General features: G+C 46.8%; 1 protein-coding gene across 1 annotated transcript in view; it reads right to left on the reverse strand.

Moving 5' to 3' along the window:
• LIMS1 (LIM zinc finger domain containing 1) overlaps positions 1–8,228 on the reverse strand; it is an 82,798-nt gene extending 74,570 nt beyond the window's left edge. The window contains exon 1 of the mRNA XM_019970228.2: positions 8,079–8,228. Within this exon, the coding sequence (XP_019825787.1) occupies positions 8,079–8,110 (32 nt within the window). The 5' untranslated portion in view covers positions 8,111–8,228. The remainder of the gene's footprint in view (positions 1–8,078) is intronic.
• Between the last annotated feature and the right edge of the window lie 8,139 nt (positions 8,229–16,367).

Below are 16,367 nucleotides of genomic sequence, written 5' to 3' on the forward strand. Positions count from 1 at the left end.
TGGGAGAGGGGAAATCACCTGAGCAGTGCTGGGAGGCCCAGGTCTGAAGCCGAGAAGAAGTCTCGTAGCCTGTGTACAAGTACCCAGGCTACACACTCTGTTAACAGCATCCAGAAACTGCCTCCAGCAGACATCTGCAGATGCCTTGAGCTCTGGGCAGATCTGGCAAATACCCAAAGACAAAAAGTGCTTTCATTTCCTGGTGTGAGTAGGCCAGAATTGGAAGAAAAAAAAAAGGACATTAAGTCCAGAACCAGCATTAAATTATTTCAGACACTAGCCTCGCACCCAGTTTAAAGTTACATCACTGCAATTCTGGTCTGGCCTATGAGACAGATAACCTAGTGTCCTATACACATATATTTTCTAAAGTTTTTATATTTTTTCCATCATTATCCTCAAACATGTAAGTATAGTCAGTTGCCCGAAATGGGCTAAGTGCTAACAGAATCTTCCAGATTCTAGTCAGAGCCGAAGCCTTCTCAGACTCATTTTTGAAAACAGAGAACCAGTCTCAGCTATGTTTACAAAGAATCCATGGCTGTTACAAAAACATCACTGCCCACACTTGGAAAACAGAGTCTGCTGGTGTGCTGGGTGAGTTACCCCAGCTCAATATTCTAATGAAGACCGCACTCCATTCCCTCACACATGTTCCACTGTGACAAGCCCACGCTGCACGCCAAAGAGACAGCAATTCTGGCAGCAGAGCGTCAGCACCCGAGGGAAGTGGTGTATTCCGGTGTGCACTCCAACTAAACGGTGATGTTCCAGACACCACTTTCCCACACGCTCTCTCAATGAGAAAATTAGAAAGTAGTGAGTGAATATTTACTTTGTTCTAAAATTTCCTATTAGAATATCAGACAGAGGCATTCAACTCAAGCCTGAGGAATCGGGCTCAGTTTTTAACCTAAATTCAAACATCCGAAGAATAAACGCAATCTGGAAGGAAACTGTAAATCAGAGGCCCGAGGTCCCTTCTGTAATCCCATGCTTATTAGCAGGCTCATCTTCATCTATTTCTGCATCTGCCTCCAGGAGCCCAAGGCTGAGAACTGCTTTCCACGAGGGCGTCGAGGCATGGGTTGGGGTGGGGGGTTCCGTGGCACCGATCTCTCACCATCGTGTTCCAAAGATGTGAGGAAGATCCACGGCGTCATCACATCCTGACCCGCTGTCCTCCAAGGGTGACACGAGAACCCTGGCACCTCCCCCTGAGGGTCATCACCTGGACCTGGCCTGGCTGGGCTCAGGGTTCACGGTGGGCCTGGTCCCCATCGAGTCACTGTGGAACAGGGGAGCGGGGCTCACGTGTGACATGGACAGTGTGCTTCTCCAAACTCAGGTCTCCCATCTAGCAGGAGGCAAAAGGGTCAGGTGCTCAAGATGAAACATACACCCCAAGTTCAAGTGAAGAAGGTGACCTGACACATCCTCCAGCTGGGCCTCGAGTGTGAGATCTACAATCTCTAGGTTCAGAAGGAAGGACCATCTGGCAGTGAGACAATGCAGTCCCTCATGACCACCACACTTGGGGTGCGACTACCTACCACATGAAGAGGACACCCTGACAGCCAAGAGAAGCAGGAGCCTCAGCCTCATCTGAACAGGAAGGGATGCAGGAAGGGGACGAGGCTGGGCATCAACCTCGGCTCATCTCACCCCAACCCTGTGATGTCTCCTATCCTGTTTCCATCTGTAAAGTGGGCATAAAAGCCCTGCCTCGAAGTGCAGCCGTGTAAGATTTGTGAAATAGATGTTTAACACCTTAAAGTACTTGTGTAACCACCGGTTATTAATAAAAGGTGGTTATTAGTAAGAAAGTTTCCAAAAAGGCGGCCCAGTCATGAGAAGAAATAATTTAACAGGGATGGCTGAGCATCTCTGAATTTCTCTCCAGAGGTCCCTAGATGCCAGGTCTCTGCCACCAGGACGTCACACTGCAGAGTTCAGCTAAGTCACGTGTGCAGGCCAGCTCCTCTCACCCCAAGTCTTATGACTTTATTGAAAGCTTGTCACAGGCATCCAGCAGAGCCGGCTGTGGACTCGTCAATTCACTGACGACTGAAGAAAAGGAGAAATGAAGCCCATCTAAATCCAATTCATTCTTCCTCGGACATCTAACAAACCCGATGAAGATGTTCCTTTACTTCTAGAGACTATGATTTGGCAGAAAAGATTAGATACAGACACAAGTAATTATGGGGCTTCCCAGGTGGCACCAGTGGTAAAGAGCCTGTCTGCTGATGCAGAAGACATAGGAGACACCGGTTCAGTCCCTGAGGCAGGAAGATCCCCTGGAGGAGGGCAGGGCAACCCACTCCAGTATTCTTGCTTGAAGAATCCCATGGACGGAGGAGCCTGGTGGGTGACTGTCCATAGGGTCACAAAGAGTTGGACATGACTCAAGTGACTGAGCATGCACACACAAGTAACTACAACATAAAACACGAGATGGTAGTCACCCGAAGGAGGTCAAAGTGTTCTAAGAGGAAGGACATGAGCTCTGAGCCCTAAGACTCCAGCACAACCTCAATCCATGTTTCAGGAACTCAGCATCCAAGGGCCAAGCAGCCACTCTGCTCCAATGGCCGAGAAGACAATGAGAGGAAGGTTTTCCAGCCGTGTGAGCAGAGGCCCTGAGGTTGGGGGTGTGCAGAGTGCCTTCAGAGACAAGGGGCTGAGGGGGCCAACGACCAGCCAGAAGGTGACAAACAGCCTGAGTGCCAGGCGCGGGAGTCCGGATCTTATCTGACAGGCAGTCAGGAGTCTTCCTAACATTCTGAAAAGAGAGGTGACATGCCCAACGTGGTGCTCCAGGAAAACGTGGAACTGACATGAAGGACAACACACTGAAAGATTCTCGAGACCTGGGGCCACGTCCCATCCCCCTAGAATCTCTGTGGCCGCACCCACCCGGCACCTAAGAGCCCGCTGCTGAGTCCTCCGTATTGAGGAGGACAAGGACCCGCTAGTGGCCCAGACACCACCGTGTCCACGTGCCCACACGCCCGCCGCCCACACTCCCCAGGCGGGCCTATGCGGACAGCAACACGCCCGGCCTCAGGAGCAAAAACAAGCACATGAAACACAGCATAAGCACTACCACCCCTCCCCAAGAGAAGCAACTACAATCTGTCTAAGCAGCTGCTCAGACTCGTCCCCAAACGGATGTGCTAGAAGAGGAGCCCCCCAGCAGGAGGGACTGTCGGGCTGGCCCTGTGAGCACAGCGTGTGGGGTGGGGGGAGACCCTGGCCTCTGGGAGGAAGTACCATGATCACTGGCACATGGGCCTCGGAACAGCAAGTCCCCAAGGACACACTTCACAAATGGAATCGACTTGAAAGAGACTGACATCCGGAACTCTGTGACACAACAGCTCTGTGGTGACACAGAATAATCATCCAGAAATATCCCGAGTTATCCTGTTAATGTGGCTCGGATACATCAAAATCTCACCTGGGTGGGGTGTCCCAGATCCACGACCGCAGGTACAGCTGGGAAATTTGAGTGAGACCCAGGGACTGCATGGCCATTGACACTGCGACTCGGATCACGTACCACAGCTTTGCAAAATGCTATCGATGGGGAAACTGGGTAAAGAATACACTGGACCTGTGTATATCATTTCTTGTACCTGCGTAGGACCTTACCTGACCTCAGGCAAGTTACTTCAGTCCGGTGTGTCCCACCCCAAGCTCCCCTAAGGGCATTCACGCTTGCCCCCCCACCCTCTGCTTCCTCCCACAGGACACACTATGCACAGCCCGCCGTGTCTGCAGCCTCCCAACCTGCACGTCAAAAGTCACTGTGGACTCGCCAAGGCAAATAAGCTCCGACATGAAAAAGATGCAGGAAAATGAACCCCCTTCCATGAGCTCCTGTGTGGAAACACCTGACAAAACAAGAGAGGAGGGGACATCTCATGAGGCTTAAGGCTGCTGGAGGGTCCATGGATGTGGCAATGGGCACCCCAGCTCGTGTTTCTCAAATAACTTAAAGCTTTAGGAAAACAACCTGGCCACAGGCCAGTGTGTAATGTAGAGGACATTCCTGTGGGTGGGAAACCACAGCTTAGAGCACAATTAGGAGAAATGTAAAATCGACGAATGGTTTGAGATGCTTCTCCTTCTATTTAAGTGCAGCCCTACCTGAGAACACGACCTACACTGAGGTTTACTTAAACGATCGTCTGAGGAACAGACACAGGATTATTGAACACAGAGGCTTCTGGGGGAAAGCTCGGAGCTTCCATCAGCCTGGATCCGCCTCCCCCAACCTGTAGCCCCTGGGGCCTCAGGAGGGCAGGAAGATACTCCCCACTTTGGGGAGGAAAGGGAAAGCCACCCACGTTCAGCAGGAGAAAGATCGTCCAAGAACTAGTTCAAGGCCATCCCAAATGAAAGAGGGGTGATGACCGTGGTCCTCACATCCTAAGCCTGCAGGGCACACGACATCCTGACAGAGCCATCTTCCCTACTGCCAACTTCTCACTAGTTAAACTAAGAGCATGGTTTCCTCACACACAAACAGGCACAGGGCAGTGAAGATCTAGAAGAAACCCCACCAGGGCATCACCCCTTCATGATACGCTGGCATTGTGCCCCAGAAAAATCCTTCAAGGCAAAAGCTGCTTTTCCCATAGCGGTTCTTCAAGTCCCACTAAAACTCCTCCCAAACAGAAAGCACTCACTACAACAAGCACTCGACACTCATTTCTAAGAGAATTCTTCGTAGATACTTCTTTTTAAATATTCCAAGAATCGCTTCCTGATTTCAGATGGTGTTAACAGTGGTTCTCAAAGGATGGTCTGGAAACCCTAGAAGGTTCCCAAGACCTTTTTAAGAAGCCTGGGGATCAAAACCGTTTTCATAATAATGCCAAGAAGCTCCCGCTTCCACCGCAGAGGTGTGATCCTTGGTTGGGGAACTAAGATCCTGTGTGCCACATGAAATCAGCCATAAATAAATGAATACATAAAAAATTAATAAAATAAAAAAACTGTTGTTCTTTAGTTGCTAAGTCATGTTCAACTCCTTTGGGACCCCCTGGACTGTAGTCCACCAAGCTCCTCTGTCCATGGCATTTCCCAGGTGAGAATACTGGAATGGGTTATCATTTCCTTCCCCAGGGGATCTTCATGGCTAAGAGATCAAACTCGTATCTCCTGCATTGCAGGAGGATTCTTTACTGCTGAGCCACCACGGAATGTCCCCCGCCACCGCCCACCCCCCCCCCCCCTGCAATACAATTATCTCAATAAAAGTTTCAAATAAAAAACGTACACCCATTTTCAAAGCAGCACCATTCACAATAACCAAAAGGTGGAAACAACCCAAGTGTCCACTGGAGGATGAATGAATAACCAAATAAATAGTATAAACATACAATGGAATCTGGTATGTTTATACAAGATTGGAAACATAAAATCAATCTTAAAAAGAAAGGAAATTTTGACACACAATACAAAATGGATGAACACTGAGGATGATATGCTGTGTGAAATAAGCCAGTCACAAAAAGCAAAGACAGGATGATTCCATTTACACGAGGTCCTTGGAATTGTCAAAATCAGAGACAGAAAATACAACGAGGGTGATGAGGGGCTGGAGGGAGAGGGAAATGGTAAGTTGTTTAATGAGTATTTTCAGTTTTGCAAGAAAAAAGGGTTCTGGAGATAGATACTGGTGATGGTCACACAACACTACAAATGTATTTGGTACTAAAAAAAAAAGAAAAAAGTAAGGGACTGCTAAAGGAAAATTTAGGATAGCAATGTGATGGGATCAGAATATAAGCAAAGCTCTTAAAAGGACCTGCTTAGGGACTTCCCTGGTGGTCCAGTGGTTAAAACTCTGCATTCTCAATGCAGGGACGCAGGGGTGCAGGTTCAATCCCTGATTGCAGAACTAAGATCCTACAGGCTATGTGGTGCAGCCAAAGAAAATAAAGGGAGATGGTTATACTCAAGTCATAATGTATCCATTGTATTGTCATTCTTCATACCTTACATATATGTTAAATTTTGTATTGAAGAAACACAAGCTGGAATCAAGATTGCTGGGAGAAATATCAATAACCTCAGATATGCAGATGACACCATCCTTATGGCAGAAGGTGAAGAGGAACTAAAAAGCCTCTTGATGAGTGAAAGAGGAGAGTGAAAAAGTTGGCTTAAAGCTCAACATTCAGAAAACGAAGATCATGGCATCTGGTCCCATCACTTCGTGGGAAATAGATGGGGAAACAGTGGAAACAGTGTCAGACTTTATTTTTCTGGGCTCCAAAATCACTGCAGATGGTGACTGCAGCCATGAAATTAAAAGACGCTTACTCCTTGGAAGGAAAGTTATGACCAACCTAGATAGCATGTTCAAAAGCAGAGACATTACTTTGCCCACAAAGGTTCATCTAGTCAAGGCTATGGTTTTTCCTGTGATCATGTATGTGAGAGTTGGACTGTGAAGAAGGCTGAGCGCCAAGGAATTGATGCTTTTGAACTGTGGTGTTGGAGAAGACTCTTGAGAGTCCCTTGGACTGCAGGGAGATCCAACCAGTCCATTCTGAAGGAGATCAGCTCTGGGTGTTCGTTGGAAGGACTGATGCTAAAGCTGAAACTCCAGTCCTTTGGCCACCTCATGCGAAGAGTTGACTCATTGGAAAAGACTCTGATGCTGGGAGGGATTGGGGGCAGGAGGAGAAGGGGACGACAGAGGATGAGATGGCTGGATGGCATCACTGACTTGATGGACGTGAGTCTGGGTGAACTCCGGGAGTTGGTGATGGACAGGGAGGCCTGGCGTGCTGCGATTCATGGGGTCGCAAAGAGTCGGACACGACTGAGTGACTGAACTGAACTGAACTGAATTTTCAATAAATTTTTCTAGAAACAAAAAATTGTCCTTAATGAAGCAGTACCAATTATTGATGTTATTAAATCTCGACCTCTGACCTTCTGTTCTGTTTCTTGTGATGAATGAAGCACTTGGGCCACTCACCACAGTAAGACAATTGTCTGCAGGTCAAGCAAGAGGGTGACGCAGGGACCACTCAATCAGACGCTTTTTTTTCATGGTCTACCGTTTTTACCAGAAAGAATAACAAACTATGGTTTTTAGACTAGCATTTGGCAGACATTTCTTGAAACTAAACAAAGCGAGTCTGTTATTTGAAGAAAACAATTGACAAGAGTTTCCTACCAATAATAAAAATCAAGCTTCCAACTGAGAATGAGAATGTTGGAAAACTTTCCACTGCCTGGAGCTTGAGAGACAGTTTCAAACCTAAAGATCTAAGGAGGATGAGAAGTGATATTAACAAATGTTACTTAGTGACACTGTATAAAGAGATGTGTCAACATTTGGAAGGTCTGCCTAACTCAGTGAATCAACACTTCCTAAGGAAGAACATGCCTGTTAAAATCAGGAGCAAGCCCCTTTGAACCTCAGGGCCCGCGGAGAACTTCAGCGTCACCGCGAGTGAAAAGCTCCCGGTAAGACTGAGGACTCCACAGCGAATTCACGTTTAAGAAACGTTAAGTTACCCAGTTTTGGAGTAATAACAGAAAATACCGCAACTACGTGGAAAGCTCCCTCTTCCAACCGCATCTCTGCGTAGGAGAGGGTTTTCTTCGGATTTCAAGCAAAACGAGCCGCAGCCGACTGAAGGCAGAACAGGCAGGGAAGTGCACACATTTAGGAGATTTGCAAAATGTACAAGCACGGCTGTCGTCGCACTGAATTATTTGTTAGGAAAACGCTATTTTCATGAAGCATGCGTTATACACGTTGAGATCAGACTCATTTTACATTTAATGAATGAGTAAATATCCTTTAAGGTCTGTTACATTTCTAACCCGGTAAATCTCTAGCCTTGAGCCGTCCCCGCCCTCACGGACGCCTCCTGCGACCCGAGCAGGGCTAGGAGCGCCGGGCCGGGTCGCGGTCCACTCGGGCCCCGGGCTCTGCAGGCCTGTCCGCCCGCGCCGCAGGGAGGGGCCGCCCCGGCGGCAGCACTGCCGACGTGGCTGTGGCTCCGGTTCTAGCCTCGAGCTCACCACCCGCGCGATCTTACCTGTTGGTCATTCCTGACGCCACGCCCAGCATCTCCGCAGCCCCGCGAACCAGCACCGCGTCCCCGCGCCGCTCTAGTCGCTGCCGCCGAGCCGTCGCCGCTCCTCCTCGCTGCGCGCCGGGGCAGGAAGGGGCGGGCCGGGGCCGCGAAGGCCACGCCCACCAAGAAGCGCCCCACCACCCGGAACCGCCCTCCCGGATGTCGGCCCCCGCCTCCACCTAGGCCCCGGCCGGTCCGCCCCGCTCCCGGAACTGGCGGACCTCCAGCCCGGCCCCCCGGAACCGCCCTTTCGAGTCTCGACCCCGCCTCCAGATAGGCCCCGCCCCGCGCACCGAGGCCCCGCCCTGCCGGTGGAGGACACTGGCCAGGGGACTAGGGGTCCCATGCAGCAAGCCGGTTCTGGATTCGGGGCCGGTTCACCCTCCCTCGTGCTCCGCCGTCCCCACACTCCAATCTGTGGGCCGCGGAGGTGGCCGGTGTCGGTGCTGAGAAGTCATCGCAACTCTGACCAGGTCCTGACGATGGGGTCACTCCTGGAGTCTCAGCAGCGCTGCAGACCCCATTCTAGGATGGTCCTCAGGAAAGGCTCCAGAGAACCCTGTTAGCCCAGCGGGTAAAGCTGCTCCTTAAGAAGGAATGGGGTGGGGCAGAGCGGGCGTGCGGCAGTGGTACAGAAATGGCCACAGCAGTTTTACCAGGAGGGCCAATGCAGTTTTGCTTTTAAGAGCAATTGAGAAAGTTTGTTTAACCAGGACATTAAATAATCACAGTTTCTACTTACAACACATCTGTTAAGAAAAAAAAAAAAATAGTCAATAAGCACATGAAAATATGCTCCACATCACTAGTCATTCAGTTCAGTTCAGTTGCTCAGTCGTGTCCGACTCTCTGCGACCCCATGAATTGCAGCACACCAGGCCTCCCTGTCTCAACACCAGCTCCCGGAATTCACTCAGACTCACGTCCATCGAGTTGGTGATGCCATCCAGCCATCTCATCCTCTGTCATCCCCTTTTCCTCCTACCCCCAATCCCTCCCAGCATCCGAGTCTTTTCCAGTGAGTCAACTCTTCGCATGAGGTGGCCAAAGGACTGGAGTTTCAGCTTTAGCATCATTCCTTCCAAAGAACACCAGGACTGATTCCTTTAGAATAGACTGGTTGGATCTCCTTGCAGTCCAAGGGACTCTCAAGAGTCTTCTCCAACACCACAGTTCAAAAGCATCAATCTTTGGTGCTCAGCCTTCTTCACAGTCCAACTCTCACATCCATACATGACCACAGGAAAAACCATAGCCTTGACTAGATGGACCTTTGTTGGCAAAGTAATGTCTCTGCTTTTGAATATGCTGTCTAGGTTGGTCATAACTTTCCTTCCAAGGAGTAAGCGTCTTTTAATTTCATGGCTGCAGTCACCATCTGCAGTGATTTTGGAGCCCCCCCAAAATAAAGTCTGACACTGTTTCCACTGTTTCCCCATCTATTTCCCATGAAGTGATGGGATCAGATGCCATGATCTTAGTTTTCTTAATGTTGAGCTTTAAGCCAACTTCTTCACTCTCCTCTTTCACTTTCATCGAGGCTTTTTAGTTCCTCTTCACTTTCTGCCATAAGGGTGGTATCATTTGCATATCTGATGCTATTGATATTTCTCCCAGCAATCTTGATTCCAGCTTGTGCTTCTTCCAGCCCAGCGTTTCTCATGATGTATTCTGCATATAAGTTAAATAAGCAGAGTGACAATATACAGCCTTGACGTACTCCTTTTCCTACTTGGAACCAGTCTGTTGTTCCATGTCCAGTTCTAACTGTTGCTTCCTGACCTGCATATAGGTTTCTCAAGAGGCAGGTCAGGTGGTCTGGTATTCCCATCTCTTTCAGAATTTTCCACAGTTTATTGTGGATCACAATAGTGATGATCCACACAGTCCAAGGCTTTGGCATAGTCAATAAAGCAGAAATAGATGTTTTTTTCTGGAACTCTCTTGCTTTTTCCATGATCCAGTGGATGTTGGCAATTTGATCTCTGGTTCCTCTGCCTTTTCTAAAACCAGCTTGAACTAGTCATTAGGGAAATACAAATCAGAACCACCTTATTGTCCAGGAGGAAAGTGAAGTGAAAGCATTAGTTGCTCAGTGGTGTCCAACTCTGCAAACCCATGGACTGTAATCCACCAGGCTCCTCTGTCCATGGTAAGACTACTGGAGTGGGTTGCCATTCCCTTCTCCAGGGAATCTTCCCCACCCAGGGATCAAACTGAGGTCTCCTGCATTGCAGGTGGATTCTTTACTGTCTGAGCCACCAGGGAAACCTGTCCAGGGTGATGCTGCTGTCAACATGTGTTGACCAAGATGTTGTTTTGGTGGAGAAATTGAGGCCGTCGTGCTCTTTTGGTGGGAGTGTAAGTTGCTGCAGCCACTGTGGTAAAGGGTATGAAAACTCAAGAAAACTAAAAATGGAACTACTATATGATCCAGCAGTCCCATTCCTGAGTATATATCCAAAAAAACTGAAAGCAGACATCTGAAGAGTTGGAGCTATCTGTACACCCATGTTCATTCCCAACATTGTTCACAATAGCCAAATGTGGAGACAGGTCCATAGATGGAGAAATGTATACACAAAATGGAGTCCATCCACAGAATGGAATATCATGCAGCCTTAAAAAGCAAGGAAATTCTGATGTATGCTACAACACAGAAGAACCTTGAGGCACTATGCTGAGTGAAGTCAGTCAGATGAAAAAGGACAAATACTGGGTCCCCAGAGGTGTCAAACTCAGAGACAGAAAGTAGATGGTGGGCGTCAGGGGCTGGGGGAGGGGACGTCAGGAGTTCTGATTGACAGATACACTTATAGTTTTGCAAGATGAAAAAGCCCTGGAGATTGTACAACAATGTGAATATACTTGATGCTACTGAACTTCACACTTGAAAATGTTTAAGGTCAATTTTATGTTATTTCACCACAGTTAAAAGAGACAGATGCTTCGTAGTAATAAAGAATGACTTCTACAACTTTAGCAACTGAACCACCACCTCCAAGATATATTTTAAGTTAGGAAATAAAACAATGGGGGAAGTTTGCTTAAATGGTATGCTGCCATTTGAGGGAAGAGAAAAGCTTATCAGGGCTTATGCTGGTCTCCTAGAATAATTTGGAGAACATTTCTTATTGCCTGAGTGAACCTATCAAATTGGGACAGTTATTACTTGAACATTTGATGGAACATGACTGCAAACCCATTTGGACTTTGTGTTTTCTTCTTGAGAACTCAGATTTTAAGCACCATTTCAATTTCTATTCCAGTTACAGGATTTTTCAAGCTTTTAAATTCTACACAATCATCATAGGCTAACAGTATATTGAGTAAATTTCAAGTTTAAGTTTTAAAGAAATTAGTTCTATCTCCAAAGTTTCAAAATCATTTCACATAATTGTTTATATTAGTCTATCTTTTAAAATTGTACTGAATCTGTTATATGTGTGCCTGCCCAGTACCTCAGTTGTGTCTGACTTTTTGCAACACCATGGACAGTAGCCTGCTAGGCTCCTCTGTCCCTGGGATTTCCCAGGCAAGAATACTGGAGCAGGTTGCCATTTCCTCCTCCGGGGTGTCTTCTGCATTGGCAGGCAGGTTCTCTACCAACTGTGCCACCTGGGAAGCCCCTATCTCTTATATGTCTCCTGTTTATTAATGAGATTATTTATATACATGTCATCTTTCTCCTCTTGGTCAATCCTGCCAGAACTTTTCTATTTTTTTAGCTGTCTCTAAGAAACAAGTTATTTTCATATGTCTTTAAAATCTGGTGTATATTTTATACTTACAATATATCCCAGTTTGGAATAACTACAGTTCAGTCTTTCAATATCCACATGTGAGTAGTGACTACTGTATTAGAGCAGTTCTAGAATAGAGGAGCTCCTTTTAAAATATTTCAAAGTTGTCATCTGTAAGGCAGTTTGAAAGCTGATCTGAATGATTCCTTTTCCAGGAAAGGAAGCAGAAATAGTACAGTCATGAAATTAAGTTAGTTCCATATTTTATGGGTCCCAGGAGAAACGTGCAAGGCCAGAGAGTGATCTCAGTCAGAAACGCAGACTGAATCACAGGAATTAAACACTGGACACCATCCAGTGCTGAATATGAGTTTTCAGCTTACAATAGGATCACTTTATATCACAAAATGTAGAGCTTTACTAATTACACTTGATGTAGAAAGTATATTGATACATTGTTCCACGGACTGCTACAGATTCAAACTTTGTGAAAAACTGTATTTCACTATTTGCAAAGAGTGTCTTCTTATAATCTTAAATTGCACTGAAATAAACTGTTAGATTGCTCAGAATGGGTCTTAATTCTAACCTCTACTTTGATCATAAGAGAAATAATAAAAAGCATGCTTCTGTGTACAAATAAGATATCGAAGGTAATCAACTGTGATTAACAAACAATGCTCTTAGCAGATGGCAACTCTTTCTAGAACCTGACATGGTACCGGTCAGTTTACTATTTTTCATATTTATAAATTTTAATTTTTAAAAAAATCCCTTTCTCTGAAAGCCTGTGGCGTCTTCTGTTTTCTTGTCTGCTCCACCAGACTTTTGTCCTCATCCTCCCCTCCTCGGTGCGGTGAGTCACAATTACACCTAAGCTCAAACAAAGCAACCAGAAAATACATTCCAAGATAATGGAGATTTTCTGAAGCCTGGTAGGTCAGGCTTCATGCACAGACCCATTCCCTCTGGGAAGTTAGAATAAAGACTGAAGTGGAAACAGAAGGGTTGTCCAGGGAGTGTGGCCTTCTGGTAACCAGTTGGGGTGAAAAAAAAAAGGAACAGGAAGCCATGGCCAGTTCTCAAGAGCCCCTCAAGGAAAGCACACCCTGTATCTAGCCAGTAGCAAACAGGTGAAGAAACAGCATAGCACTTAAAGTCGATACAAAAACCAAATGCATTTTCTTCTAAGTTACCAAGAAAGATACAAGAAACATGGCCAGCTGAAATTGCAATATTCTGGATAAAGTGAAAGTATTAGTCACTCAGTTGTGTCTGCCTCTTTGTGACTCCATGAACTGTAGCCCGCCAGGCTCCTCTGTCCATTGGATTTCCAGGCAGAGATACTGAAGTGTGTTGCTGTTCCCTTCTCCAGGGGATCTTTCCAACTCAGGGATCAAACCTGGGTCTCCTGCATTGCAGGCAGATTCTTAATCATCTGAGCCACCAGGGAAGCCTGAATTACACATGTGAAGTGGAAAATAAAATCTAACAACTTATTGTATGTGTCCTACATTTTTAATTGCTTTAAAAAATAAAAGATGGCTTTTGCTAATTAGGAAAGGAGTAACCATAATGACCCAAATGTCATTGATGTTGGCATCTTTAATTTTGCATTTAGAATTTAGTATATCCCTCAGAAAAAGATTTATAGCCATAATAACTTCACTGGTAACAGTGATGTTAATCTCCTTGGTAGTGACAGCAACCAGAATGCACTGAAACTAGTTTGTGATTACACATGTGATGTGTGTATGTGCTCAGTTGTATCTGACTCTCTGCGACTCTATGGGCTGTAGCCCACCAGGATCCTCTGCCCATGGGATTTCCCAGCAAAAATACTGGAGTGGGTTGCCATTTTCTACTGCAGGGGATGTTCCTGACCCAGGGATTGAACCCGCATCTCTTGTGTCTCTTGCACTGCCAGGCAGATCCTTTTACCACTGCACTACCTGGGAAGCTTTAATTAGACATGTGAAGTAGGAATTAAAACCATCTAACATTTATCGTATGTGTCCTACATACCAGACACTGCTGAGTCAGCCTCTTACTGTATCATTTCATTTAATCTTACCTGGTTATTATTTGGAGATTAGGAACAAGTTAGTTGCAATGTAACAGGAATTACACAAACAGGCAAATCTACAGACAGATATCAGATCAGATCAGTCGCTCAGTTGTGTCTGACTCTTTGCAACCCCAGGAATCGCAGCACGCCAGGCCTCCCTGTCCATCACCAACTCCCGGATTTCACCCAGACTCACGTCCATCGAGTCAGTGATGCCATCCAGCCATCTCATCCTCTGTCGTCCCCTTCTCCTCCTGCCCCCAATCCCTCCCAGCATCAGAATCTTTTCCAATGAGTCAACTCTTCGCATGAGGTGGCCAAAGGACTGGAGTTTCAGCTTTAGCATCATTCCTTCCAAAGAAATCCCAGGGCTGACCTCCTTCAGAATGGACTGGCTGGATCTCCCTGCAGTCCAAGGGACTCTCAAGAGTCTTCTCCAACACCACAGTTCAAAAGTATCAATTCTTTGGCGCTCAGCCTTCTTCACAGTCCAACTCTCACATCCATACATGACCACAGGAAAAACCATAGCCTTGACTAGACGGACCTTTGTCGGCAAAGTAATGTCTCTGCTTTTGAATATGCTGTCTAGGTTGGTCATAACTTTCCTTCCAAGGAGTAAGCGTCTTTTGATTTCATGGCTGCAGTCACCATCTGCAGTGATTTTGGAGCCCCCCAAAATAAAGTTTGACACTGTTTCCACTGTTTCCCCATCTATTTCCCATGAAGTGATGGGACCGGATGCCATGATGTTCGTTTTCTGAATGTTCAGCTTTAAGCCCACTTTTTCACTCTCCGCTTTCACTTTCATCAAGAGGCTTTTTAGTTCCTCTTTACTTTCTGCCATAAGGGTGGTGTCATCTGCATAGCAGATCAGTGGCTGTCAAAGGTGGGAGGGTTAGTGGGGGAGAGGCTGCCCATAGGTAGGGAGTTTATTTCTGGAATGATTAAACTTCTAACATGGAGATGGTTTCACAACACCATGACTACACGAAAGCCATTCAGTTGTAGACTTTAAACAATGAATTGTGTGGCATGTAAACTGTAGTCAAAGCTCTGGTCAAAGCTCTGGTCTTTCCAGTAGTCAGGTATAGGTGTGAGTTGGACCATAAAAAAGGCAGAGCACTGAAGAATTGATGCTTTTGAGCTATGGTGCTGGAGAAGACTCCTGAGAGTCCCTTGGACTACAGGATCAATCCTAAAGGAAATCAACCTTGAATATTCATTAGAAAAACTGATGCTGAAGCTCCAATACTTTGGCCATCTGATGGGAAGAGCTGATTTGTTAGAAAAGACCCTGATGCTGGGAAAGACTGAAGGCAGGAGGAGAAGAGGACAATAGGATGAGATGGTTCAATGGGATCACTGACTTGATGGATGTGAGTTTGAGCAAGCTCCGGGAGAATAGTGAAGGGCAGGGGAGCATGGTATGCAGCAGTCCGTGGGGTTGCAGAGTCAGACACTGATTGGTTCGTCTAGGGTGGAACCCTGCATCTGGGTCCAGGTGACTATGGCCAGGTTTCCTTGCCTTCTTATAGGGGGGTGGCCTCTGTCCCCAGATAGGAAGCTGAGGGCAGACTCACGTGGTAGGGGCACCACGTGGGTGGGAGTGGGCCTGTCCTCCATGGGAGACCAGGCAGTCACCTGCACTGTTGAACTGAAATCACATTTCCACACCGTATTCAGTGTTCAACTCACAAGAGCCTATTATTTAAAACAGTAACAACTCAATGTCAGGACTTGGTTCTTTTTCCCATGTAATCACATTTTGCAGGCAGGTGAACCAATACATAAACACCCAAATGCTCTTTATCATCCATTGGTGAAATCAGCTGGAAGGCACTGCCAGTTCTATCAGGCTGTTCTCCTGAACAGTCAGCTGTTCTCTTCTGAAGCTACAGCTGACTGAGTGGCATGGGGTGCGTGTGCACTCAGTCACGTTTCACTCTTTTGTCACCCCACCAACTCCAGGGATTCCCTGGTAGCTCAGCTGGTAAAGAATCCACCTGCAACGCATGAGACCCCGGTTCAATTCCCGGATGGGGAAGATCCGCTGGAGATGGGATAGGCTACCCACTCCAGTATTCTTGGGCTTCCCTGATGGCTCAGCTGGCAAAGAATCTGCACATAATACAAGAGATCTTGGTTTGATACCTGGGTTGGGAAGATCCCCTGGAGAAGGGAATGGGTATCAACTCCAGTATTCTAGGCTTGAGAATTCCATGGTCTATACAGTCCATGGGGTCACAAAGAGTCAGATATGACTGAGTGACTTTCACTTGATTGTAGCCCGCCAGGCTCCTCTGTCCATAGGATTTTCCAGGCAAAAATACTGGAGTGTGTTGCCATTTCCTTCTCCAGAGGATCTTCCCGACCCAGGGATCAAACCTGCATCTCTTGCACTGGTAGGCAGGTTCTTTACCACTGAGCCATCGGGGA

This window comes from Bos indicus, chromosome 11 (genome assembly GCF_029378745.1).
Source record: "Bos indicus isolate NIAB-ARS_2022 breed Sahiwal x Tharparkar chromosome 11, NIAB-ARS_B.indTharparkar_mat_pri_1.0, whole genome shotgun sequence".
NCBI classification, from domain to species: domain Eukaryota; kingdom Metazoa; phylum Chordata; class Mammalia; order Artiodactyla; family Bovidae; genus Bos; species Bos indicus.